This window comes from Meles meles, chromosome 18 (assembly GCF_922984935.1).
Source record: "Meles meles chromosome 18, mMelMel3.1 paternal haplotype, whole genome shotgun sequence".
Lineage (NCBI taxonomy): Eukaryota > Metazoa > Chordata > Mammalia > Carnivora > Mustelidae > Meles > Meles meles.
The window spans coordinates 45,165,954-45,190,554 of NC_060083.1; the positions used below are offsets into that span (position 1 = coordinate 45,165,954).

At 46.8% G+C, this 24,601-nt stretch overlaps 1 protein-coding gene across 1 annotated transcript in view; it reads left to right on the forward strand.

Moving 5' to 3' along the window:
* DHX8 (DEAH-box helicase 8) overlaps window positions 1-23,737 on the forward strand; it is a 33,044-nt gene extending 9,307 nt beyond the window's left edge. The window contains exons 7-23 of the mRNA XM_045985785.1: window positions 305-449; window positions 546-749; window positions 1,401-1,488; window positions 3,398-3,495; window positions 4,366-4,513; window positions 5,679-5,860; window positions 7,498-7,692; window positions 8,005-8,190; window positions 8,310-8,520; window positions 9,372-9,553; window positions 12,073-12,213; window positions 15,562-15,717; window positions 18,400-18,537; window positions 19,226-19,354; window positions 19,535-19,731; window positions 20,187-20,366; window positions 21,063-23,737. Coding sequence (XP_045841741.1) covers window positions 305-449; window positions 546-749; window positions 1,401-1,488; window positions 3,398-3,495; window positions 4,366-4,513; window positions 5,679-5,860; window positions 7,498-7,692; window positions 8,005-8,190; window positions 8,310-8,520; window positions 9,372-9,553; window positions 12,073-12,213; window positions 15,562-15,717; window positions 18,400-18,537; window positions 19,226-19,354; window positions 19,535-19,731; window positions 20,187-20,366; window positions 21,063-21,282 — 2,800 coding nt within the window. The 3' untranslated portion in view covers window positions 21,283-23,737. The remainder of the gene's footprint in view (window positions 1-304; window positions 450-545; window positions 750-1,400; window positions 1,489-3,397; window positions 3,496-4,365; window positions 4,514-5,678; window positions 5,861-7,497; window positions 7,693-8,004; window positions 8,191-8,309; window positions 8,521-9,371; window positions 9,554-12,072; window positions 12,214-15,561; window positions 15,718-18,399; window positions 18,538-19,225; window positions 19,355-19,534; window positions 19,732-20,186; window positions 20,367-21,062) is intronic.
* The last annotated feature ends 864 nt before the right edge of the window (window positions 23,738-24,601 follow it).

The window sequence follows — 24,601 nt, forward strand, 5'->3', positions numbered from 1 at the left end:
AGAGAGAGTGCATGGGGCTGGCGGGATAGCAGAGGGAGAAGGACAAACAGACTCCATGCTCAGTGTGGAGCCTAATGTGGGGCTCGATCTCACAACCCTAAGATCACAACCTGAGCTGAATTGAAGAGGTCAGACACTTAGACTGACTGAGTCACCCAGGTGCCCCACTATTTTATTTTTTGACCACCTTGGTACTTTGAAGTTTTGGAGTTTAAGACCATTTCCTTTCGTTGAGTTTCAACAATAAATCTGTTGGGGTAAAGGTATTTTAGGCATTCTCCAGATGTGTGTGACTCTCCCTTAGGAAGCGGTGGGAAGGCCTGGTGCACATCTCTGAGCTCCGGCGAGAAGGCCGTGTGGCCAATGTGGCTGATGTGGTGAGCAAAGGCCAGAGGGTGAAGGTCAAAGTACTGTCCTTCACTGGGACCAAGACCAGTCTGAGCATGAAGGTAGGTGAGATACCCAGTCAGTTTCTACATCTCATGGCCAGGGAAACATAAGAGGACAGAGAATGAGTGAGTTCCCTTTTTTTGTATGTGTTTTAGGATGTGGATCAAGAGACTGGAGAAGATCTAAACCCCAATCGACGACGAAATCTTGTTGGGGAGACTAATGAGGAGACCTCAATGAGGAATCCAGACAGACCCACTCACCTCTCCCTCGTCAGTGCCCCCGAAGTAGAGGATGATTCCCTGGAGCGCAAACGCCTTACCCGCATCTCTGACCCGGAGAAGTGGGAGATCAAACAGGTTGGGGCCATTTGCCTTTATGGCCACGGAGTTATTCTGCATGTTATGGTAGTCATGAGGGCGGACCCTGGAGCCCAGTGGCCCAGGGTGACTTCTGGCCACTTACTAGCTGTGCGATTTTGAGCCAATTTACTCGACTTCTTTGTGCCTCAGTGCCCTCATCTGTGAAACAGGGCAGTGGTGGCGTTGTGGGGCTTAAATGAGTCCGTAGAAGTGGAGCGCTTAGGTTCTTGTTTTCACCGTTCGTCAGTGCACGTCAGCGTCATGGCGTGCCAGGCCCTGAGTCGCTGGTAGGGCTACAGAGATGATGTATCATGGTTCCTTACCCTTGAGGGACTCAAAGTCCAGTGGAGGAAACAGATGGAAACATCATTGTCACAGCCGGATGTTACATAATGGGGAATATGCACAGGGCTGTGCTGGGAAAAGCAGGGAGGGAGCAGGTTACACTTCCTGGGGGTGAGACTCTTGAGCCCTCCTTAGGCACTGTGTGCCCCCTAGGGGTGCAGTAGATGGTGTTTGAGGCCCCACAGTCCTGGGTCAGAAGAGGAAAAAACCCAGGCTTCCTATGGGAACTTCTGTGTTCACTCCTACGAAGGAAGAGTTGCAATCCTCGTGGGTTACAGATGCTGCCTTCTGTCCTTGCATTAGATGATTGCTGCCAATGTGCTTTCCAAAGAAGAGTTTCCGGACTTCGATGAAGAGACTGGCATTCTTCCTAAAGTGGATGATGAAGAAGGTAACTGGCTGCTTGGATTGAGCAGGATCATGGATCTGGAAAGACAGTGGGCAAGTTGAGCCATCGGATAGAGGGGCTTAGATGTCGTTTAACCTGTATCTGCGTCTAAGGAGTGACTTAGCTCATGTGTTCCTTAGGTCTTAACCACTCCTTATCTCTGAGAACCAGAGTGGTTCTCGTCCCTCCATCCCTCCAGGATGGAAGCAGAAAATGCATTTTTCTGACAGACATTTATATATTGTACTTTTTGGTGATGATACTTTTTTTTTTTTTAAAGATTTTATTTATTTTAGAGAGGGAGTGAAGAGTGGACACGCAGCAAGCAAGTTGGGGGAGGGGCTGAGGGAGAGGGAGGATCCAAGGCAGACCTGCTGAGCACAGAGATTGAGACCAACTCGGGGCTCAATCGCATGACCTGAAATCATGACTTGGACCAAAACCAAGAGATAGACACAACCAACTGAGCTACCCAGGCATCCCTCTGACACATGTTCAGGCTATAAAAAGTTATATTTTGGGTAGTAAATTCCATCTGATAGTCTTAGTAATTGTTCTGAAAATTGTGGGTCCAATTAGACTACCTCTGAGTTGCCAGGGAGATAACTTTCAACTCAGCTTATTAACAGTTTTTTAAAAGTTGTGAAATCCAACAGTGGGACATAAATTTATATAATGGTAATAAGTGAACACTATGTACTTTCTACCCAGGTTATATAGAATTTTACCTGCACCTTTGAAACCCTTACATGTCCCCCACTGATTAGATGCTCTTCTTTCCTCTGCTGGATAACCACCGTCCTAAATTTTGTGTTAATTATTTCCCTGCTTTTTTTTTTTTTTATAGCATTTTTCTATCTATGTATCTGTCCCTAACCACTGCCTTATTTAGTCGGTTTAAACTTCTTCCTTTTTTTTTTATTATTCTATTATTCTTTTGATATTGATTTTTATAGTTGTATTTCATTTTCATTTCTATATAGTGTTTTCTATATGTAAATTTACCATAATTTACCCATTTCACTTTCGATGGGCATATGTTTCTGATGGACATGTTTCTGTGGTTTTGCTTTTTATTTTTAACGATTTTATTTATTTTGAGGGTGCCTGGGTGGCTCAGTCGGTTAAGCATCTGCCTTTGGCTCAGGTCATGATCCCAGGATCCTGGATTTGAGTCCCATATTAGGGTCCCTGCTCTGGGAGTCGGCTTCTCCCTCTGCCCCCCTCCTGCTCACGCTCTCTCGCTCAAATAGGATCTTAAAAAAAATGTACTTAAAGATTTATTTATTTTGAGAGAGAGAATGTGAGTGTGGAGAGGGGCAGAGGGAGAGGGAGAATCTCAAGCAGACGCCATGCTGAGCATGGAGCCTGACACGGGACTCAATCTCATGACCCTGAGTAATTCAACTTAATTTTTTTGCTAATCTGTTATGGGTTAAATTACTCCATAATGAAGTTGGGTGGCAAATACCTTAGGACCATTTAGAATGTTAGATCACATTTTATCATAGGCTTAACTTTTTTTTTTTTAAAGATTTTATTTATTTGACAGAGATTGCAAATAGGCAGAGAGACAGGCAGAGAGAGAGGGGGAAGCAGGCCCCCTGCTGAGCAGAGAGCCTGATGTGGGACTTAACCCACAGAGCCACCCAGGGGCCCCTTAACTTCTTTTGAAAGTAGCTTCTCTGATCAGTTCTTCAGTCGGAGCATAAATGCCCAGAAGTACCTGGGGGCAGGGGAAACAGCCCTTTCTGTTAGAGTTTCACTTGAATTGCTGTCTTTTTGACTTTGCGAGCTATCTCTGTTAAAGATTACTGGTGCCCATGGAAATAATTTGTTTTGGTAAAAATGATTGATTATTTCTCTCTCTCTCCTTTTTTTTCCTTAATTTTTCTTTTGGGGGGATTTTTAGATGAAGATCTTGAGATCGAACTGGTTGAGGAAGAGCCTCCATTCTTGAGAGGGCACACCAAGCAAAGCATGGACATGAGCCCTATTAAAATCGTTAAGGTGAGAAATGCTGGGCCTCTAATCTGGGTGTGCCGAGCAAATTTCTTTTCTTGATATAACTGTTCAGTTAGTTTCTCAGAGCAGGCAATTACATATGCAGAAGCAGAAGTTAGGCTGGAAGGTAGTATTGACTGTTGGTCAGGGTCTAGAATGTTTTTGTTTTAAAGGGTGATTGACTTGGCTTTGTTACTCTTGCCTTTTTGATTCTTTTGCTCTCATTCTGCTCTATTTTGGAAGAAAGGAGGAAATAGGAGTGGTTGATTTACTATTACTACCTTTGCCCTTGCAGATTCCAAGGTGGTTTTGAAGGGCTCATGTGACCAGTTGGGGCTGGCCCTTAGTAGAAAGCTACAGCGCTGGGTGCTGCAGGTGGCAGGGCTGTGAACAGAAGAACCCATGGAAAGTTATGATACATTTTTAGGTTTGGAAAAGGGTATTTTAAAGGTCTTCCAGCCCAGCCCAGTAATTCACTCACATAGTCTTCTGCAGCAATTCCTCCCCTCTGGTTTTCTGTCTGCTTGACCTTGTTGGTGACAGGGAATTTGCCAGCCCTTAAGGAGACCCACTCCATCTTCAGAGGGATCTGATCATTAGCTCTTCTTTAGAAGCTGAAATCTCTCTTACCAAGACAGCCATGTTAGTCCTAATTTTAGTTCCACATTCTGTAAATACAGAAGATGACTTACCCCTCTCGTGTGTCCCATCTCTCTTGGGGTTCTCATCTTCAAGCCAACAGCCCCATTGTAGTCTGGTACATTGAGATGAATGTCCTTCTTAGGTTCAGGGGGCTTAACCTCTACATTTTATTTCCCGGATATTTACTGCATGCTGAGAGCTTACTGTGATGCTGTTTGTTCTCTGGTACATTAGAACCCGGATGGTTCCCTCTCCCAAGCAGCAATGATGCAAAGTGCCTTAGCCAAAGAAAGGCGGGAACTCAAGCAGGCCCAGAGGGAAGCAGAGATGGATTCTATTCCCATGGGGCTCAACAAACACTGGGTTGATCCTCTGCCTGATGGTAAGACCCTGGGAGGGGTATGTAGATTGTTCAAAAATAATCTGATCCTTCAGTGGACTAAGCAGCCGACTCTTGATCTCAGCCCCCATTGGGTGTAGAGCTTAGTTAAAAAACAAAACAAAACTTTTTTTTTTAAAGTATTTTATTTTGTGATTTTATGATTTTATTTTTTTTAAAGATTTTGTTAATTTTTTTGACAGACACAGCAAGAGAGGGAACACAAGCAGGGGGAGTGGGAGAGGGAGAAGCAGGCTTTCTGCTGAGCAGGGAGCCCAGTGCAGGGGTTTGGTCCAAGGACCCTGGGATCATGACCTGAGCTAAAGACAGATACTTAACAACTGAGCCACCCAGGTGCCCCAAGTATGTTATTTCTAAGCAGTCTCCACACCCAATGTGGGGTTTGAACTCACAAACCTAAAATCAAGAGTCGCACACTTTACCAACTGAGCCAGCCAGGTGCCCCAAGAATTTTCTGTGCTAAAGATAATACAGCTTTGAAGCTTCTTTTTTCACATGATCGTTTGTGTAGTCAGTGTTAGGTAACTGCCAGATAGAGTCTTATTTATGTGAGGCAATGGGGAGCTGGAGGCACACTCTGAAGCAAGTAGACGTGACCCCTTCTCTCACAAGGCTTACAGTTTAGTGGGGGAAATGAAGATTAATGACAGTTACCAGCTAACTACCCATATCACGACCGGTGCTGTGCAAAGTACAGGTGATGTGGGTCACTTCCCTGAGAAAGTTGAGACCTGAGGATAAATAGGACTGTGTCCGGCAGAGGGGATGAGGTGGGCTTGGGGCGTGTGTACCAGGCGGAAGAGTAGCCTGGGCTGGGGCTGTGAGGTGGGGCGGTCAGGACTTAGGAGTTGGGGCTCAATTCTAGGGTCCACTGGCAGGTGCTGCTGGGGTCTAAACTGGGGAAGGGCGTGATCAGAGTTGCATTGCCAAGGGATTGTTGAGGCTGCCCGGCAGAATGGATCCGATGGGGCGAGTGTAGACACCTGAGGTGATCTAGCAGACTTTTCTAACGGGAGAGGATGGTGGCTTGAACATAGGGGTAGCAGACAGGAAGGATCCACTGGGGAAATGGGATTTGTTGAATGTGGGGAGCGGGGGCACCAAGGTAGCTTGAGGATGATACTAAGTCATGTGTCTTCCCTTGCAGCGGAAGGCAGGCAGATTGCCGCCAATATGAGGGGTATTGGGATGATGCCCAATGACATTCCCGAGTGGAAGAAGCACGCCTTTGGGGGCAACAAAGCTTCTTATGGGAAGAAAACCCAGATGTCAATCATTGAGCAGAGAGAGAGCTTGCCCATCTACAAACTGAAGGAGCAGCTGGTCCAGGTGAGAAGCCCCTTTATGATGTGTTGGTGCGGGAGTGGTGAGGTTTTCTAAAAGAAGGATGACGTGTTTGAATTGAAATTAGTTGGACAGATATGTGTACATTTGAAGTGGCTTTTCTAAAGAGGACAGGAAAAAACAGAACACACCAAGTACTCTAAAAAACAATATGTATATCTATAAAATATTTATTATATATGTAATGTATATATTTATTAGTCTGTACATTTTTTTAGATTTTTTTATGTATTTTCTACACCAGAATGGGGCTTGAACTCACAACCCCGAGATCAAGAGTTGCATGTTCTGCTGACTGAGCCAGCTAGGCGCCCCTATATTTTTCTTTTTCCCAGTGAGGAAATAAACCTGTTGGAACGAGGGGCCCCTGGAATGGTTCTGAGATGCAGAGCAGCGTCTCTAGCCAGTAAGAGAGATGGGGATGCACAGCCAGGGATCCCATTTGGGCAAGACTTTGCTAGGGGAATTTTTTTCCATTTTTTTTGGAGATTGGATTTGAAGACGAGCAAACTTTCCCTAGGCAGCCGAGTTTACTGGTTCCTAGTAAATCCTTTCAGTGTTATCTCAAACATATACAAGCAAGTACAAATACATAAGTACATGCATGAATGCTCTATGTTGTATGTCTGCTCTCTGTTCTGGGTGGCAGCATACCGTGCGTATGTTCTGCATCTTGCTTTTTCCCCTTCATGATAAGCTCAGAAAAATCTTCCTTTTTTTTTTCTTTTGGTGCTTTTTTTGTGGATGTGCTCTGCCTTATTTAACTCGTTCTGTATTTTTTTAAAGATTTTATTTATTTATTTGACACAGAGAGACACAGCAAGAGAGGGAACACAAGCAGGGGAAGTGGGAGAGGGAGAAGCAGGCTTCCCGCTGAGCAGGGAGCCCGATGCAGGGCTGGATCCCAGGACGCTGGGATTATGACCCGAGCTGAAGGCAGACACTTAACGGCTGAGCCACCCAGGTGCCCCAACTCGTCCTAGACATATAGTTTGATGGCAGTCCTTTGCTGTTATAAATGGTGTAGAAATAAGACTTCTGGGCTAAGGTATTAGAGTTTTGGCAGTGGCAGTGAGTGGGGAGCCCATTTTGGGGCTCGATCCCAGAACGCCAGGATCATGACCTGAGCTGAAGGCAGATGCTTAACCCACTAAGCCACCCAGGTGCCCCAGGAACACTTTATATACCTTTTTTATTTACTGTTCAATTCTTCAACTGTGTGCATATAGTACTTAAAAAATAAATACGTAATATCAGGGATATCTGGGTGGTAGTTTATGGTTTTAGCTTCAACCGTTACGTTCTTATGAATTTAAGAAAACCAATAAAATTTTTAAAAGTAGAGCTGAGTCAGTTAAAAAAAGAATATCCGTAAAGTTTCAAGTTATTAAGTTACACATGTAATTCAAGTAAGAAAGAGCATTGTCCATAGAAAATCACCATTGATATTTTTTTCTATGCATGATTAAAAATAACTTTAGACTCTGGTTATAATCCTATCATATGTCTATTATCATATGCCCTTTTTCTTCTTTAGTGTTAGAATGTAAACATTGATTATTTTCCTCCAGAGTAATGTGTGGGAAATTTTAATGACTGTATTTATATTCTGTTGCTTTCAGGCTGTCCATGACAATCAAATCCTGATAGTTATTGGAGAGACAGGATCTGGGAAGACAACACAGATCACCCAGTACCTGGCGGAGGCAGGCTACACGTCCCGCGGCAAGATTGGATGTACCCAGCCCAGAAGAGTAGCAGCCATGTCAGTGGCCAAAAGAGTGTCAGAGGAGTTTGGTTGTTGCTTGGGCCAGGAGGTAAGTGGGTAATGAAACTGTTGTGGAAATGCCTGAAGAGAGTGTACAGGCCCAGATCTCTGTCTGTGAAATGGGAATGGTACTGCCTTCCTTCATGTTTCTCCTATGGGGAAGAGGGTTCTCGTTGTCATCATTGATCTGTTCAGGGTCAAGTCCAAGGCAGATTTTACTGTGAGGAAGGCACTGCATGTCTTGATCGAATTCTTATGTATTAAGATTGAAAGGAACATTCTCACCGGGCTGAAGTCTTGCCTGGTGATTGCAGAAAGGGGAGGTTTGTGTCTCAGGTTTTCAGCTTTGTTTCTGCTTTAGGTGGGCTACACCATTCGATTTGAGGACTGCACCAGCCCAGAGACAGTGATCAAGTACATGACAGACGGGATGTTGCTCCGAGAGTGCCTGATTGACCCTGACCTCACACAGTATGCGATCATCATGTTGGACGAGGCGCACGAGAGAACCATTCACACGGACGTGCTCTTCGGGTTGTTGAAGAAGGTAGCTAGGTGCTCTTTGGTGACCCTTCTACCTGTGAGGGACTCAGTTCTGGGAATCGGGTTTGAGTCCCTGTGCCTTTTTGCTTTAGTCCTTCTTAGCCACGTTGCATTTCCCTTTAGACGGTTCAGAAACGGCAGGACATGAAACTGATTGTCACCTCAGCCACGCTGGATGCAGTGAAGTTTTCTCAGTACTTTTACGAAGCACCCATCTTCACCATCCCTGGTCGAACATACCCGGTGGAGATACTGTACACGAAGGAACCGGAGACAGATTATCTGGATGCCAGCTTGATCACTGTCATGCAGATCCACTTAACAGAACCACCAGGTGGGAGGAGAGAGCATTTTCCCCTCTTAGGCCAGAAGTCCCGATGTGGGTCAATTTTTTCTCATCTTATAAAAAAAATGTGTTTTATTTATTTATTAAAAAGATTTTATTTATTTATTTGACAGAGATCACAAGTAGGCAGAGAGGCAGGCAGAGAGAGGAGGAAGCAGGCTCCCTGCTGAGCAGAGAGCCCGACATGGGGCTGGATCCCAGGACCCTGGGATCATGACCCAAGCCGAAGGCAGAGGCTTTAACCCACTGAGCCACCCAGGCACCCCCAAAAAATGCGTTTTAGATATCAGTCTCTCTCTAAGCCAATGCCTTATATGTTTGAAGGGCAGTAGAGGTATAAATAATGGCCCTTAGGGTTTATTTATTTATTTATTTTTAAATTATTATTATTATTTTTTAAAGATTTTCCTTACTTATTTGACACACAGAGGGAGAAATCACAAGTAGGCAGAGAGGCAGGCAGAGAGAGGGGGAAGCAGGCTCTCCGCTGAGCAGAGAGCCCGATGAGGGACTCGATCCCAGGACCCTGAGATCATGACCGGAGCTGAAGGCTGAGGCTTAACCCTCTGAGCCACCCAGGCGCCCAGCCTACAGAGTTTAAATGCATCTGTTTAAACATAGACATACACACATAAAATATAGACACAAATTTTTAAAAAATTAATTATTAAAAATAAGAACACACTAAAAATGGAAAAACCAGAATAAACATAGACAGATGAAAACCTATTGGTTTCTTAGAGGTGAGAATAGGAGTGTACCTTCTATCATTTGGCGTTCTTTTCATGTCTGTCTTTTCTGTGGAGCACACACACAGGAAGTCAATAGTTTTTTCTTAGGTGATATCCTGGTCTTCCTGACTGGTCAGGAGGAGATCGACACCGCGTGCGAGATCCTCTATGAAAGAATGAAGTCCCTGGGACCGGATGTTCCAGAGCTGATCATCCTGCCAGTGTACTCTGCTCTTCCCAGTGAGATGCAGACCCGAATCTTTGACCCGGCTCCGCCTGGCAGCAGAAAGGTAAGCAGGCAGAGGTGAAGCTCCCGTGTGCCCTGGAACCACGTGGCCTACGCATCTGGCCCTAATGGGGATTGCCTAAGGTGCACGCAAGCTTTGGTTTTTTTATGTCGTAGAAAACAGTAGGAGCAGTTTGTTAAGGAATAAAGATCTTGTATGTGGCCTTAGCTCCTCATCTTCTCCTGTATTCGACAGATATTTTTTGAGTGTCTGCCAGGCTTCAGGGTATGCACCAGGGCCGTGGTGTGAGGCCAGGCCTTTCTGCTGTGGGGCACCCAGCAGTAGACAGGCCTTGAACGTATGGTGTGAAAGAGCTGCTGGGGCTGTGGATACCCCGAAGGAGAGGCCCTCACCCGGAATTCCTAGAGGAAATAAGGACCTACGCTCATCCTGAAGAGCATGTGGCTGTTCCTGTAGCCGGGAAGGGCAGGAGGACAAGCATTCTGAGAGGACAGCCTGTGATAGCCTTGGGACAAGAAAGTGTGGCCATCTCAGGGGGCTGTGTCCTTCTAGCAGCTGGAACTCACTGTGGGGGTGTGCATAGGAGACAGTGAGAGAGGAGACAGATGGGTTTTTTAAAATAACAGCCTTCCTGAGATACAATTTACATACCATACAATTCAACCTTTTAAAACATACAATTTAGTGGCTTTTAGTATATTCACAGAATCGTTTGATCGTTAATTGCCATTACTGATGGTAATTAATCATAACTGTTGATCACTAGAGTTAATTTTAGAGTAATTTCATGACTCTAAATGAAACCCGGTACCCCTTAACAATCACCCCCCCTTCACCCCTCTGCTTAGCCACTGGAAACCACTAATCTGCTTTCTGTATTTCTGGATTTGATTATTCTGGACAGTTCATAGAATGGGGTCATATAATAAGAGGTTTCTGGTGACTGGGTTTCTTTCACTTAGTATGTTTCCAAGTTTCATCCACGTTGTAGCATGTGTCCAGTACTCATTTTTTTTTAATTGCCGCACAATATTCTGTCGTAGAGTGATAGTCTACATCCAGAATGCGGATGTACCGCATTTTTGTTTTTCCATTCACCAGTTTTTGGATATTCAGGCTGTTACCACATTTTAGCTATTATGAACAATGCTGCCGTGAGCATTTGTTTATAAGTTTCTGTACAGACATATGTTTTCATTTCTCTTGAGTACATATCTAGGAATGGAAGACAGATGGATTCGAATCACACTGAAACATTAGAATGGATGAGGCATGGGTGCCTGGAGGTGTGGGGAGGAAGGGCAGGGAGAAGTCAGGAATGACTCCCAGCTTTCTGGCTTGGACAGCTAGATGGAAGAGGGTGCCTGGGGAGGGGAAAGACAGCAATTCCTCCTCTGTTCTGTTCCTGATGATTGGACTTACTCTTTTTGAAAAAAAAAAAAAAAAAAAAATTTTTTTTTAAGATTTTTATTTATTTATTTATTTGACCACAAGTCAGAGAGAGACCACAAGTAGGCAGAGCAGCAGGCAGAGAGATAGAGAGGGAAGCATGCTCCTTGCTGAGCAGAGAGCCTACTCGGGGCTTGATCCCAGGACCCTGAGATCATGACTTGAGTGGAAGGCAGAGGCTTAACCCACTGAGCCACTCAGGTGCCCCTTTTTAAAATATTTTTTAAAGATATGTTTGAGAGAGAGAGAAGAGTGCACAGAGGGAGAGTGGAAGGGAGAAGCAGACTCCCTGCTGAGCAGAGAGCCTGATGTGGGGCTTGATCCCAGGACCCAGAGATCATGACTTGAGCGGAGGGCAGACACTCAAGTGACTGAGCCACCCGGGCGCCCCATGGACTTCTTTTTAGGAGGGCGCTGCAGCTCAGTGGCAGGTGGAAGCCTTTCAGGGCCAGTGAGAAGCTGGCACAGTGTGGGATGTTGTGCTTCCTCGCAATGATTTTCCCAAGCAATTGTGTTTTATTAGCTGCACCTCTGGGTGGAAGAGCAGTGGCGGTGCCAAGCCGAGGCCAGTAATCTTCCAGATCACACGTACGGCTGCGCACACACAAACCATGAATTCCTCTGCCGCCTCGTTCATTTTATGATCAGAAGAAAAAAAAATCTCTCTCTTGTTCCACATACACAAACAGCCCATTTTGTAGTCCAGATGTCCCCATGGGGGAAGAAAAATCTCATTTTGCACTGGCACATGTGATGCCAGGAAATCTCTGCTTTCCCAGGGTGCGAGAAAATTAAAATTGTAGTAATCAACATTGGATCTAGAAAATGAGATACGTAGCCATTTGCGTCAAATGAAATTGGCTTTGATTGGCCTTTGCTTTTTCGTGTTCCACTTCTCCTTTCAGGTACCACCCCATCCCCAACTTGACCTTTAAGATGAAGGCACCTCCCCTTCCACCCATTTGAGGCCAAACAGATTAAGTGCTGTGTAATCCCATAGAGAGGCAGAGAGTGGCATACTCCTTCAGGAAAATGTTTGAGGTCCGATGTCCTGATTCACACCTTAGGGCTGAGCCTGGGTGGCTCACTAGTGGTGTCCCTCTTATCTGCAGGTCGTGATTGCCACCAACATTGCAGAGACCTCCCTGACTATTGATGGCATCTACTATGTGGTGGACCCTGGATTTGTGAAGCAGAAAGTTTACAATTCCAAGACCGGCATCGACCAGCTCGTGGTCACTCCAATTTCTCAGGTATGGCAGCTTCTACCCACAGCTGTCCTGAAAATCCTCACTAGGGCTTGGTTTTCTATTTTGAACTTTATTGGTTTTTTTTTTAAGGTTTTATTTATTTTAGAGAGAGTGCACGTACCCGTGTACACACAAGCAGGGGGAAGGGGAAGGGATGGAGGGAGAGGGAGAAGCAGAAGCAGACTCCCTGCTGAGCAGAGAGCCTGACGTGGGTCTAATCCCAAGACTCTGGGATCATGACCTGAGCTGAAGGCGGATGTTTAACCTGCTGAGCCACCCAGGCACCCATAAGGACGTATTTTTAAAAATACTGTACTTAGTCACAGACATCTGAGATAGTAATAATTCATGAGACGTTATTGTGTTTCTTTGGTAATTGTGGAATAATTTCCTGCCCAAATTATATTTAAAAATGAAAAACCTGATCAGCTTTTTTGAGGGCATTTTGGCTACAAAGCATCAAACATTTAAAAGGTCATCTTTTGAACGTAATGGTTCCACTTGCAGGAATTCATCGGAAAGTTTATAGTAAGCACACATCTGAAGGTAAGAGAAAAAGGATGTTCACTGAAGCATTATTTATATGAAAGGAAACCTGGGAAAATTCTAAATGAACTCCGAAAGGGAAGCTATTTAATAAAATATGGCATATCCCTGCTGTAGAATGTCTTGCGGTGTTAATGTGGTGGTGCACATCTATGTTTAATGACATTAGCATATAATTATGACATATTATTTGAAAAAAGTGAACTGAAACATAGCACGTAGACTCCAACTTTTGTTTAAAAATAAATGGTGCGCGCTTGTGTATGGAGTGTAGCTGGCACAGTAGAGTTGGGCTTATTTGTCGGTGGAGCTGCTGGTTCCTATGTTGAGTTTGAAGTGCATTTTTCCTCCTTATGCTTTTACATATTATCTTGATGTTCTATAAGAGGGATGTGTGACTTTCGTCATGCATAGAAATCCAAAGGCTGTTGTCATTTTGAACCTTCAGGAATGCTAGCTACTGTCCACAGAGTGCTTACAAAGTGCCAGGCACGAGGTACTTGCACGTACACGAGCTCACTGCATCGTCGCATCCATCCTTCGTGATAGATGTTGTTTGTACTCTCATTGCACAGATGAGAAGGAGGCACAGAGGGGTTAAGTGACTTGCCTACGGTCTCACAGTGGATGGAGCCAAGATATAAATGGGGGCCGTCTGGCCCCTGCCTGTATGCTCTGTGCCGTGTCTCGGGGTGGTGCGTGCAGCCTGCAGTGGTTGAGAAGTTAGCTACACGTGTCCTCTCTGTGGAATGCCGTACAGTACGTGATTGCTTCCTGCCTCTCAGTGCTTAGTGACTTTTTGTACGCTGTGCTTTGGTTTGGGGCTGGAATAGGAATTTGTAAAATCCTGGTGCCAGTTGTAAGACAGATGGTTTTGTTACCAAATGGCCCTCTTCAGATTGTCAGTCACTATTTCCTAGCAACCTATGGCTAAACTATGTATATTTTTTTAACTTAAAAATTAGTGCCCCTCGGGGCGCCTGGGTGGCTCAGTAGGTTAAGCTGCTGCCTTCGGCTCGGGTCATGATCTCAGGGTCCTGGGATCGAGCTCCTCATCGGGCTCCTTGCTCAGTGGGGAGCCTGCTTCTCTCTCTACCTCTGCCTGCCTCTCTGCCTGCTTGTGCGCTCTCTTCTCTCTCTCTTTGTCAAATAAATAAATAAAGTCTTAAAAAAAAAAAATTAGTGCCCCTCAGGGCACCTGGCTGGCCCAGTTGGATGGGACTCGTGCTCTCAGGGCCATGAGTTCGATCCCCACACTGGGTATAGTGATTACTTAGAAAAACACCCACATGCTTTATTATTTATTATTTAGTTATTATTTATTTTAAAATTTTTATTTGTTTTTTAAAAGATTTTATTTATGACAGAAGGTGAGAAAGGGAACACAAGAACGGGAGAGCTGGAGAGAGAGAAGCAGGCTCCCCACTGAGCAGGGAGCCCGATATAGGGCTCAATCCCAGGATGCTGGGATCATGACCCAAGTCAAAGGCAGACGTTAACAACGGAGCTACCCAGGCACCCCCCAAAACCACTTTTTTTTAAAAAGATCTTATTTGTTTATTTGACAGATCACAAGTAGGCAGAGAGAGACAGGGGGAGAGAGGGGGAAGCAGGCTCCCTGCTGAGCAGAGAGCCACCATGCGTGGGGCTCGATCCCAGGACCCTGATAAGACCTGAGCTGCAGGCAGAGGCTTAACCCACTGAGCCACCCAGGTGCCCCCCCCCCCGAAAAATACTTTAATAATTAATGCCCCTCTCCCCTAAGTAGTGCGGAGAAGTATTACATTACTTTGGAGAAAGAGGAGAAAAAATTTTAAATTGCTCATATTCCTCATACCAGAGCTTTCATCATTTTGATGCTTTTCCTGCCCATCCTTTTGTTTGTTTCTTGTTTGCAAGTCTAATGGTCTACTAAGTATATGGTTTTGTGTATTTTTTGTTTAAATATTTAATTTTCTTGTTTATTAATGTATAATAAACATCAGATCTTTGATAAAAATCAGTAGAACTGGTCTGCAAGCCTACCATCAGAGTTATCCACAGTTTTAGGGCATTTTGTCCTAGTTTTTCCTTCTGGTAGTATTTTTGTTTTGTTTATAAAATTAGTATTGTTCTATAACTTGCTTTTTCACCTGTGTGCATGAACATTTCCTTTTGTTATTGAGAGTCTCAAACCTGATTTGGGAGGGGCTCCTGGCTGGCTCAGTGGGTTAAGCGTCCAACTCTTGGTCTCCGATCAGGTCTTGGTCTCAGGGTCATGAGTTCAATCCCTGCGTTAGTTTCCATGCTGGGCCATGAAGTGGAGCTCAGAATTCTCTGCTTGCAAAAGAATTTTGCAATTCTACACATGCGCACGCACACATACACACACACACACACACACACACACACACACACACACACAAAATCTGCAGAGTCATCACTGGTATGATTAACATAACGTTTCTTTAGTTCACTTACATTTTTGGTCACGACTGTGGGGATGATATTTTTCAGATTGTGTTATACCTTTTCTGTTGTGGCACACTATTTGGAACGTGCATTTCTGCAATCTACAATTACGATACTTCTTCCATTCATGTTGCTAATATTTGCCTCACTTGAACAAACTTTCCTGGCATGCCGAGTTTTAGAGAGAGGATGATAAGAACATTGATAATCTTGGAAATGGTCCTAAAGGAAGCGAAATAAACTCCATTTCGGGTTTTGCCAGCTGCTCATTGCCCCCCTTTTAGCAGATTTCCTGGGTAAAGCTGTTGAGTAATGTTTAACAGATATGTTACTTTTATATGCCCGCCCCTCTAGGCTCAGGCAAAGCAGCGGGCTGGCAGAGCTGGGAGAACAGGCCCAGGGAAGTGTTACAGACTGTACACCGAACGTGCCTACAGAGATGAAATGCTGACCACCAACGTGCCGGAAATCCAGAGGACCAACCTAGCAAGCACAGTGCTCTCACTCAAGGTAGAAATCACTCTCCTGTTAGAATGGGCTGGTGGAACAGTCCAGTCCTGTGTCCATCGTAAATGAATGTTGGTTTGACCAACCTTGTTAAATACTTCAGTAATTTCGGGGAACCAGTCCCTTTGAATGGAATGCAAATGGCTGTGATAACAGCCGCTCCACTGCCTTCTGAGGCTAAGTTGGCATGACTGCTGTGAGCATGCGTTTTTTTCTTACCATAATAACCAGCAGGATATTTGGTTATAAGAGATTTTAGTTTAGGAGCATTTTCTAAAAGGATATTACAAAAGTCTAATTGGTGCCAAACCGTGGACAGGCACACTTCCTTCAACCCCGATCCAATTCTCTTCTTTTAGAATGGAAGTGAAACTCCCAGTCTAAAAACTCTGTAAGGGAACTATCAGTACAGGTTTCACACTGACCCGCTGGGGGCTGGGTTTTCATTCTGAATCACTGCTCTTGCTTTGTCAGTCCCCAGCGAGGACCCTCATTCTCTTTTGGCAGGGGGAGCTGCATGAATAATTTCCCAGCTGATGGCATCCCCACCCCTGACTCGGATGCTGCCCTGGGGCGCTGGCATTCTACTGGTGCGGAATGCTGTGTTGTAATTTATTATTCATCTGCTGTAAGAGGGACTAAAACAGAGCTTCAGACCAAAAAACCCTGCTCCAGTCTCTGGAGTGAGAACAGAGAGGCATCTGTGGCTCAAACTTCAGCTCTGAGCTTTCTGTCCTTGGCAAATGTATCTGCTCAGCTCCCTGTTATATATTCTCCTTTCCAGAAGTGGGCTATTAATAGTATCTGTTGTGAAAATAAATGAGATAATACAGGTAAAGGCCCTTGCCACAGTGCTTGCTGATTGCTAACATAATTTCTTGTAGTTATTCATACAGTAAGCATTTATTGGACACCTGCTGTGTTTATGGTGACAATCACTTTAGGGGAAAGAAACAGAAGGCTTAGGTCCCACCACATCTCCCTTATACATACGTGGATAATGCATCACTCTTCTGTTTCTTTGATTAATCAGATTAGCTAACAGACACATCGAAGGCCTGCTCTGCCCGGCACGCAGATTGCGCTGTGTTGCTGTGGTTTCGTATCCATGAGTCTCACCGTCGTGAACTCTCTGAGGGCCGGGACCATATCTTAATCATCTGCACAGCCCTGCCACCTGCCACAAGGCGCTTCCTTGATGCATAGCAGAAATTATGCATGCAAGAGACAGGACAAGCTGGTGTGTTACCCTTTTTAAAAAATTTTGGTAAAATATGCAATAGACTACCCTTATAACCTTTTTAAGATGTACAGTTCGGTGGCATTAAGTTCTTTCCCCGGGTATGCAGCCATCACCACTGTCCATTTCTGGAACTTTGTCATCATTCCAAACAGAAGCTCTGTCTCCGTTACAACGAGCCATCTCTTTTCCTCTCCTCCAGCCCCTGGTGACCATTAGGAGCATTTTCTAAAAGGACCATTCGTCCACTTTCTGGTCTCTGTGAACTTAATTTCCATGTAAATGGAATCATGTATTTGTCCTTTTGTGTCTGGCCTCTTTTGCTCTGCATCATGTTTTCATGATTCATTGTGTTATAGCCTGTGTTAGAATTTCCTTTTTAAGGGTGAGTAATACTTCTGGCGTACATACACTGTGTTTTGTTTGTCCCTTCATCTGTTGGTGGATATTTGGGTGGTTTCTGCCTTCCAGCTGTTGTGAATAATGCTGCTATGAAAATGAGTGCAAAGGTATCTGCTTGTGTTCCTCCTGTTGGTTCCTTTGGGCATATCTAGAAGTGGAATTGCTGGATCATAGGGTGATTGTATGTTTAACTCACCGAGAAATCACCTGTTTATATTGCCACTGACAACACACAAGGGTCCCTGTTTCTTTACATCCTTGCCAACCCTCCTTAGTGTGTCCATCCTAGTGGGTGTGAAGTGGCACGTTCTTGTGCTTTTTTATTTTAAAGATTTTATATATTATCTGACAGAGACGTAGGGAAAGGGGGAACACAAGCAGGGGGAGTGGGAGAGGAAGAAGCAGGCTTCCCGCTGAGCAGGGAGCCTGACGCAGGTTCCGATCCCAGGACCCTGGGATCCTGACCTGAGCTGAAGGCAGACGCTCGACGACTGAGCCACCAAGTCGCCCCTCCTTGTGCTTTTGATGTGCATTACCCTAATTACCAGATGTGCTAAGCATATTTTCATGTGATTTTTGGCCATCTTTATAACATACCCTTTGGAGAAATGTCTCTTTGAGTCCTCTGCCCATTTTTATTTGTATTTACTTATTTTTTTATATATTTATTTGTTTATTTAAGTAATCTCCACACCCAGCGTGGGGCTTGAACTCACCACCCTGAGATCAAGAGTCGCAAGCTCTTCTGACTGAGCCTGCCAGGCACCTCCCTTTGCCCATATTTAAATTGTCATCTTTTGGGTGTTGAGTTGTATTTACATTAACCTGGAAGGAGCAGTTTTTCAAGTTTCCCGAGAAAGTGGATGCTTTCTACTAGTCTGAGTGTTTCATGTGGCCCAGCCTTGGAGATGACTGCTAAGCTTATTGATGACTTCCTACCTGCAGCAGAAGAAACAGGAAAGAAGTGGACAAGGACTGTGCCTCCCCATTAATGCTGGCGGGGCTGACCCTCTCATCACACACTTTCTTCCTTTCTCTTCTAGGCCATGGGCATCAATGACCTGCTGTCCTTTGACTTCATGGATGCGCCTCCAATGGAAACCCTGATCACAGCCATGGAGCAGCTGTATACGCTGGGGGCCTTGGACGACGAGGGCCTGCTCACTCGCCTGGGCCGCAGGGTAGGAGCCAGACTGAACTTATGGTGCTTTTGGGGAGAGCAGTCAGCCTTCTGGACGCTATGGTCTGTGCAAAATCAAACTCTGAGGCCCTGGGTCAACTTTGAGTAGGATTCTAGATGCCTGTTTTTAAACTGGATTTTCCCCTATCACTTAAAATTCTTTTTTTTTTTTTTTTTAAGATTTTATTTATTTGACAGAGAGATCACAAGTAGGCAGAGAGGCAGGCAGAGAGAGAGAGAGGAAAGCAGGCTCCCCGCTGAGCAGAGAGCCCGATGCGGAGCTTGATCCCAGCACCCTGGCTCCATGACCTGAGCCAAAGGCAGAGGCTTAACTTGCTGAGCCACCCAGGAGCCCCTAAAATTATTTCTTTACAGTAAAAGGAATTCCATCCATAGTCAGTTTTACTTTGGGATACATGATTAAGTCTAGGCTTAATTTTGAAAGATGTCTGCAAAATTCCCATCTACCCCAACAAGAGTTATGTTCTCGGTCACATGCATTTCGTTGAGGTTTATTTGGGAAATTTGAAAACAACATTCTTCCTGTTAGAGACCGGCAGCTCACATCATCATGCCCAGGTAAAGGTCCTGTGGTCTGTTGCCCACTGGGCTCTGTCAGCGTCTGCCACTGGCCAGTACAGGTGGGTCTTCTGCTTAGCAGCAGCTGTAGTCTCCACTTCTCCCTCTAGATGGCAGAATTCCCTCTGGAGCCAATGCTGTGCAAAATGCTGATCATGTCCGTGCATCTGGGCTGCAGCGAGGAGATGCTGACCATCGTGTCGATGCTGTCGGTGCAGAACGTCTTCTACAGGCCCAAGGTAGGGAGTTCACACTCATGTTCAGGTACAGGGTGTGGTGATGTTGGGTTACATCGGCCTGTTGCCACCGTAGTGCTTTGATATGGACACTTGACGGGGCCAGGTAGGGCTCTGCAATTGCTGAGTGCTCACATAGTAGCTGTTGGATGGAAACTGATCCTCCGTCCCACTTCTTGGCAGGATAAACAAGCCCTCGCCGACCAGAAGAAAGCCAAGTTCCACCAGACCGAAGGGGACCACCTCACCCTGCTGGCCGTGTACAACTCGTGGAAGAACAACAAATTCTCCAACCCGTGGTGCTACGAGAACTTCATCCAGGCTCGCTCTCTGCGCCGGGCCCAGGATATTCGCAAGCAGATGTTAGGCATAATGGACAGGTGATGTCTGGGGACTTGCCCCATGTCTGTGTGGAGCTTGCTTGACTCTCCTATCTGTTTGTCTCTCTGTGTACCTGAGAGGTTACAGGCTTCTCACATATGCCTTTTCCTCCAGCTTTTCCATCTTCGTTGTACCCCTCCCCAGGCAAGGGTGCAGCTGAGAATCAGTTCAGAAAGTCCCTAAGAAGCTTACTTCTCAGTAATTGAAAAATGCTTTGTTTATAAGCATGTGGAACATTGTAGATTGAATCAAGTAGAATTTCTGGCTCTTCCTGCATCCATCTTGCCCACTGTAGAGCTGCCCCTTTGGTGCACTTAGGGCTGGAAGAGGGTCGCCGCAGACTCTGAGGACCCATGGTGGGTGGGGGGGTGTTTGATCCCTTCATGCCAGAAGATAGAACCTCTGACAGCAGAGTAGTCTCGCGTCTTTATGCTCTCTTGATCTCTTCTCCTAGACATAAGCTGGATGTGGTCTCCTGTGGCAAGTCCACGGTGCGAGTACAAAAGGCCATCTGCAGTGGATTCTTCCGGAACGCTGCCAAGAAAGACCCACAGGAGGGCTACCGGACACTGATCGACCAGCAGGTGGTCTACATCCACCCTTCCAGCGCACTCTTCAACAGACAGCCTGAGTGGTAGGTGGGCGGGACCCAGGTCTGGGGGGCAGTCGTGGGCAGAAAGGACCTGCAGCTCTCCTGGCACTATGCATTCGGCTCTTTGCCCAGCCCGGCGCTACCTCCTCTAGCGTCGCTTCTGTTTCTAAAGCGGTGGAAGCCAGAGGTAGGCACAGTGTCGGGCGCATTTGACAAATAAAATCATAGGAGTGAGAGCCAAAGAGGACCTTAGAGATTGTCTAATGGGACGGTTTAAGCAAGTTTTTTTAAGTAGCACTTAAAAATTGGACTCTTACTCACCCTAATATCAAACTACGATAAAAAACCATGGATTGTCGTGCTAGGAGGGGCCAGTCCCCGGGACGCTGCCTCGGGGCCCCAGAATTCTGTGGAGACAGCCAGAAAAGCCACCCTGCCATCCCACAGAGCAGGAAACCCAGGTCCAGAGAAGGGGTGTGCTTGGCTTCATGTCACTTACCTAGTTAGAGCCTAGAACACCTTTTACTAGAACCTGCTAGAACACCTCCCGACAGCTTTCTTACAGTGAGAGGCGTGCAGCTCCTCAGTATTGGAGTGTGGCTGTCATCCTCCCGAGGGGCCCCTCAGGTGAGGTAAGAGGGGAAAAGGTAAGCTCAGCTGAGGCCCACCAGGGACCACGGGGACTGTGGAGCAGGGCCGGCGTGGGAGGCTGCAGCCCTTCTCTCTGTGCCCACTCAGGGTGGTGTACCACGAGCTGGTGCTGACCACAAAGGAGTACATGCGTGAGGTCACCACTATCGACCCCAGGTGGCTTGTGGAGTTTGCTCCAGCCTTCTTCAAGGTCTCCGACCCGACCAAGCTGAGCAAGCAGAAGAAGCAGCAGCGTCTCGAGCCCTTGTACAACCGCTATGAGGAGCCCAACGCGTGGAGAATATCCCGGGCCTTCCGCCGGCGCTAAGAGGCGAGACTGGTTCATCTCCCTGGCCTGCAGCAGTGGCCCAGGGCTTGGACTCACGTTACGGAGGAAAGGCTGGTCCTGAGGATACAGCCGTCCAGTGACCGAATGTCTTCCCTGGGCCTTTTCTAAACTTGACTCTTACTTCTTCTGTGGTGGCAAAATAGGAACAGGGATTTCCGCCTGGTTTGACCAGAGCCTCCAGCCCCTGCCACCTTGAGGCACTGTGGCCAGCGGGAGCTCACAGCTGGCATGGGAGCACAGGGCATCATCTCCACAAAGTGGGCAACTCCTGTCACTCCAGGATGGGAAAGGGAGTCGCCAGCACCTGACCCCCAGACGCAGTGAGGGCCTGATGCCCTAGCTGGGACTCTGGAGGAGGGAGCCACGAAGCTCGCTGTCGGTATTGCCTCCACTTCCTGCCCCTGTCCAGCCCTTGTACTTTGGCTTAACCTCCTAGAAATATTTATTTTCTTAAGAAAACAAACGGTTTTCTGTGGGTGTTTCTTCTGGCTGGAAGGTTAGGATATTGGCCTGGGCTTAGGGTGGGGAGATGGGTGACTTTGGTGTCCATGGTGGAGAGTCCCCTGTAACCAGAGCTCTGGGCCTCTTTGGGCTAAGAGGTGACGCATCGCCCAGGCCTGCAGTCCACACCCGAGTGAGCCCGGCTCTGCCGCCTGGCCCCAGGATTAACCACATCCCCTGCCCCGGTCTGGGTGCCCGGGTGGTCACAGCTGCAGTGCGCTGGATATGGAATGTGTCCTTTCTCCTTTTGAAACATGCAGGCAATGTCACAGATTTGATTTTATGTTGTTTTGATTTTTTTCCCCCTGGGGTCCTCGATGGGCTTTAACAAAGGGTTTTTCTGGTCAGCCTCTCGTCCCCCCCCACCACCAAAACCCACACAACCCCTCTCAGAGCCAGTTTGTGCTGCTGTTGCTGAGTTGGTTTCTCGTAGCATTTAGTTGGGGAATGGCCACCTCCCAGTGTCCCCCTCATGGTGCCTGAGGAAGCTCTCAACTGGGAAAAACATCAGACAGATGCTGCCAGGCCAGGTGGTGGAGCTTCTGGAAAGCGGGTCTAGGTGTGGAGCTGATAGAGAAGCCCCTGGGGGACTAGGCCTGCGCTGCCTCTCCCATCCCTATTCTAGTACGTTCTGAAACTATGTGAATACTAGAACTGCTGAATTGTATACCAGGTGCTGAGACTCTAAGACATACTAGGATGTGAAAGAATGTAGGCTTTGGGCAGCAAACTGACCACCCTGAAGACAGTTCAGAGAGGATCCAGCAGAGAGGAATACAGGCCAGGTCGTCTGCTGGCAGAGGTCCCTGCCCAGTCCTTGAGCTGTTTCTGTTCTAAATGCTCCTCAGGAAGCCCCGGGCCGGTCATTATGGGCAGGGGAGTGGGAGCCTGGGTTTGGATATGTTTGTGTGTTTACCTTTAAGGCCTTAGGGAGGGGCCTGCAGAGGAAGCCACACGTGAAGCAGGGGCTGGGCACCCAGCTCCCTAGTCCCCACTGAGTGACCAGCCCTGGAGGCATTGGCACCTAGGAGATCTTTAAGGCCCTGGGGGGCATGTGGGGACATTTGGGATTTAAGCTGAGGTTGAGAAGGACATATTTAAAAGGCTAAGGTGAGAGACAGCAGGGCTAGTCATCTTCTGTGGGTTAGGTGAGCAAAAAGGATCCTAGCTCTGTGGGTGTTCTTTGAACATCTACTCCGAGAGCTACGGTTGCTTCTCTGGTTGCTTCTCTGCTCTGTCCGTATGGCTAGGGGTCTGACCTTCAGACTCTCCATCGGGAAACAACATGGAAGCAGCATCGTTGGGCCTGCTCAGAGGGAGAAAGGGGCCAGATTGGGAAGCAGGATTTGATGGCTGCTCCCACACAATGGGGCCCTTGTTTCTCTTCTTTGAAGCAATATTTCCCCAAGATTGAGTGATAGGCCAGGAGAGGTTGTGGGTCTCCTACAGGGAGCTGGAATCTTCTAGGCTATTCACCCCAGCCCTGCAGGAGCCTGGCTCAGGGGTTCCCTGTCCCTGTGCATGTGCCGAGTGTGTGCTTGTGTATGTGGGGGACGATCCCAGTGCTGCTCGTGTAAACTCGACGCCTCGGTCCAGGGTTCACCTTCATCCAGTCCAGAGCTTGCCTGCTTCCTCTGAGTAGTGGCCTTCCAAGTTGAGGGATTTCAACAAAGAACTGTGAGGAGTGATGTGTTAATAAACAATCCCGGAGGGTAGAGGTCACAGGTCTCCGGGGGTGGATATCACTCCTCACCCAAATCTTGGTCACTCCTTTACGCATACTCAGGACCTCAGGGTCTCCACCGAGGTCTACAGCTTCCCACCCAGATGGTCTGGCTTTAATGTGGAATTAAATTATGTATTTTTAAGAAAACATGTATGTATTTTTAAAATTATATTTTTAAATGCCCTGTCCCTTGCTCTTAATTATAAAAGTTACGTTGATGTCTTCAGTTTCTAGGAAAACAGTAACGTTGCTTTTCATTTGTGGGTAGTGGTTGACAGGCGTCCGTTCCTTTGAGGGCTCAGGGGCTGGGGACCCAAGCTGCTCCAGCCTTAATGAGGGCTGAGCCTCTGCAGGCTCAGCAGAGCAGCAGTTCTGGTTTAACTGGAGAGTGGATTGTCACCAGAGCCTGAATCTAGAACCTTCCATTCTGTCCCTCACACCTGCACTGCTATCCCTTGTCAGGTCTCCTCCTTAGGTGTTACCACTTTCTCAGCTTTGCCTTTCACATCTATGCATAGAGAACAGCCCCAGCATTCTGCTCTCCCCTAAATCTGGGGAAGGAGCCAGTGTTTTCTATTTCACTCTCCCTGAAGACCCAGCCAGTGTCCTTCACCTTCACTGCCAAGAACACAGGGCTCTTCCTGCACCCTCTTGCCCCCGGGGGCCTTTTTTCTCTCCCCATTCTCCAGATCCTCTCCATATAAACTCTTATCCCCAGCTTTAGCAAAAACAAACCTGGAGCCACGGCAGGAGGGCGGACACACAGCTGGGGTATAGACACAGTGTGGTCATGGGAAGAGCATCATGGAAACCACAGGCCAAACTCTGCCCGAGGAAGCCCCAGGAGGGCCTCCAAGCTAGCTCTGTCTGGCTCCTGCCTGGCTGGGACAGCCAGTGGCCTGGGGGTACCAGGCCAGATTATAAAGTACCCACCAAACATTATTTCCAGATCCTGACACAATCATCCTGGAGTGGAGATAGATCAGGGAAAAGAACAGGTATTACCGAGTCCATTTTTCAGTAGAAAAGTCAGAGATCGACTGCCTTTTTCCAAATCCATCTGGGAAGCTA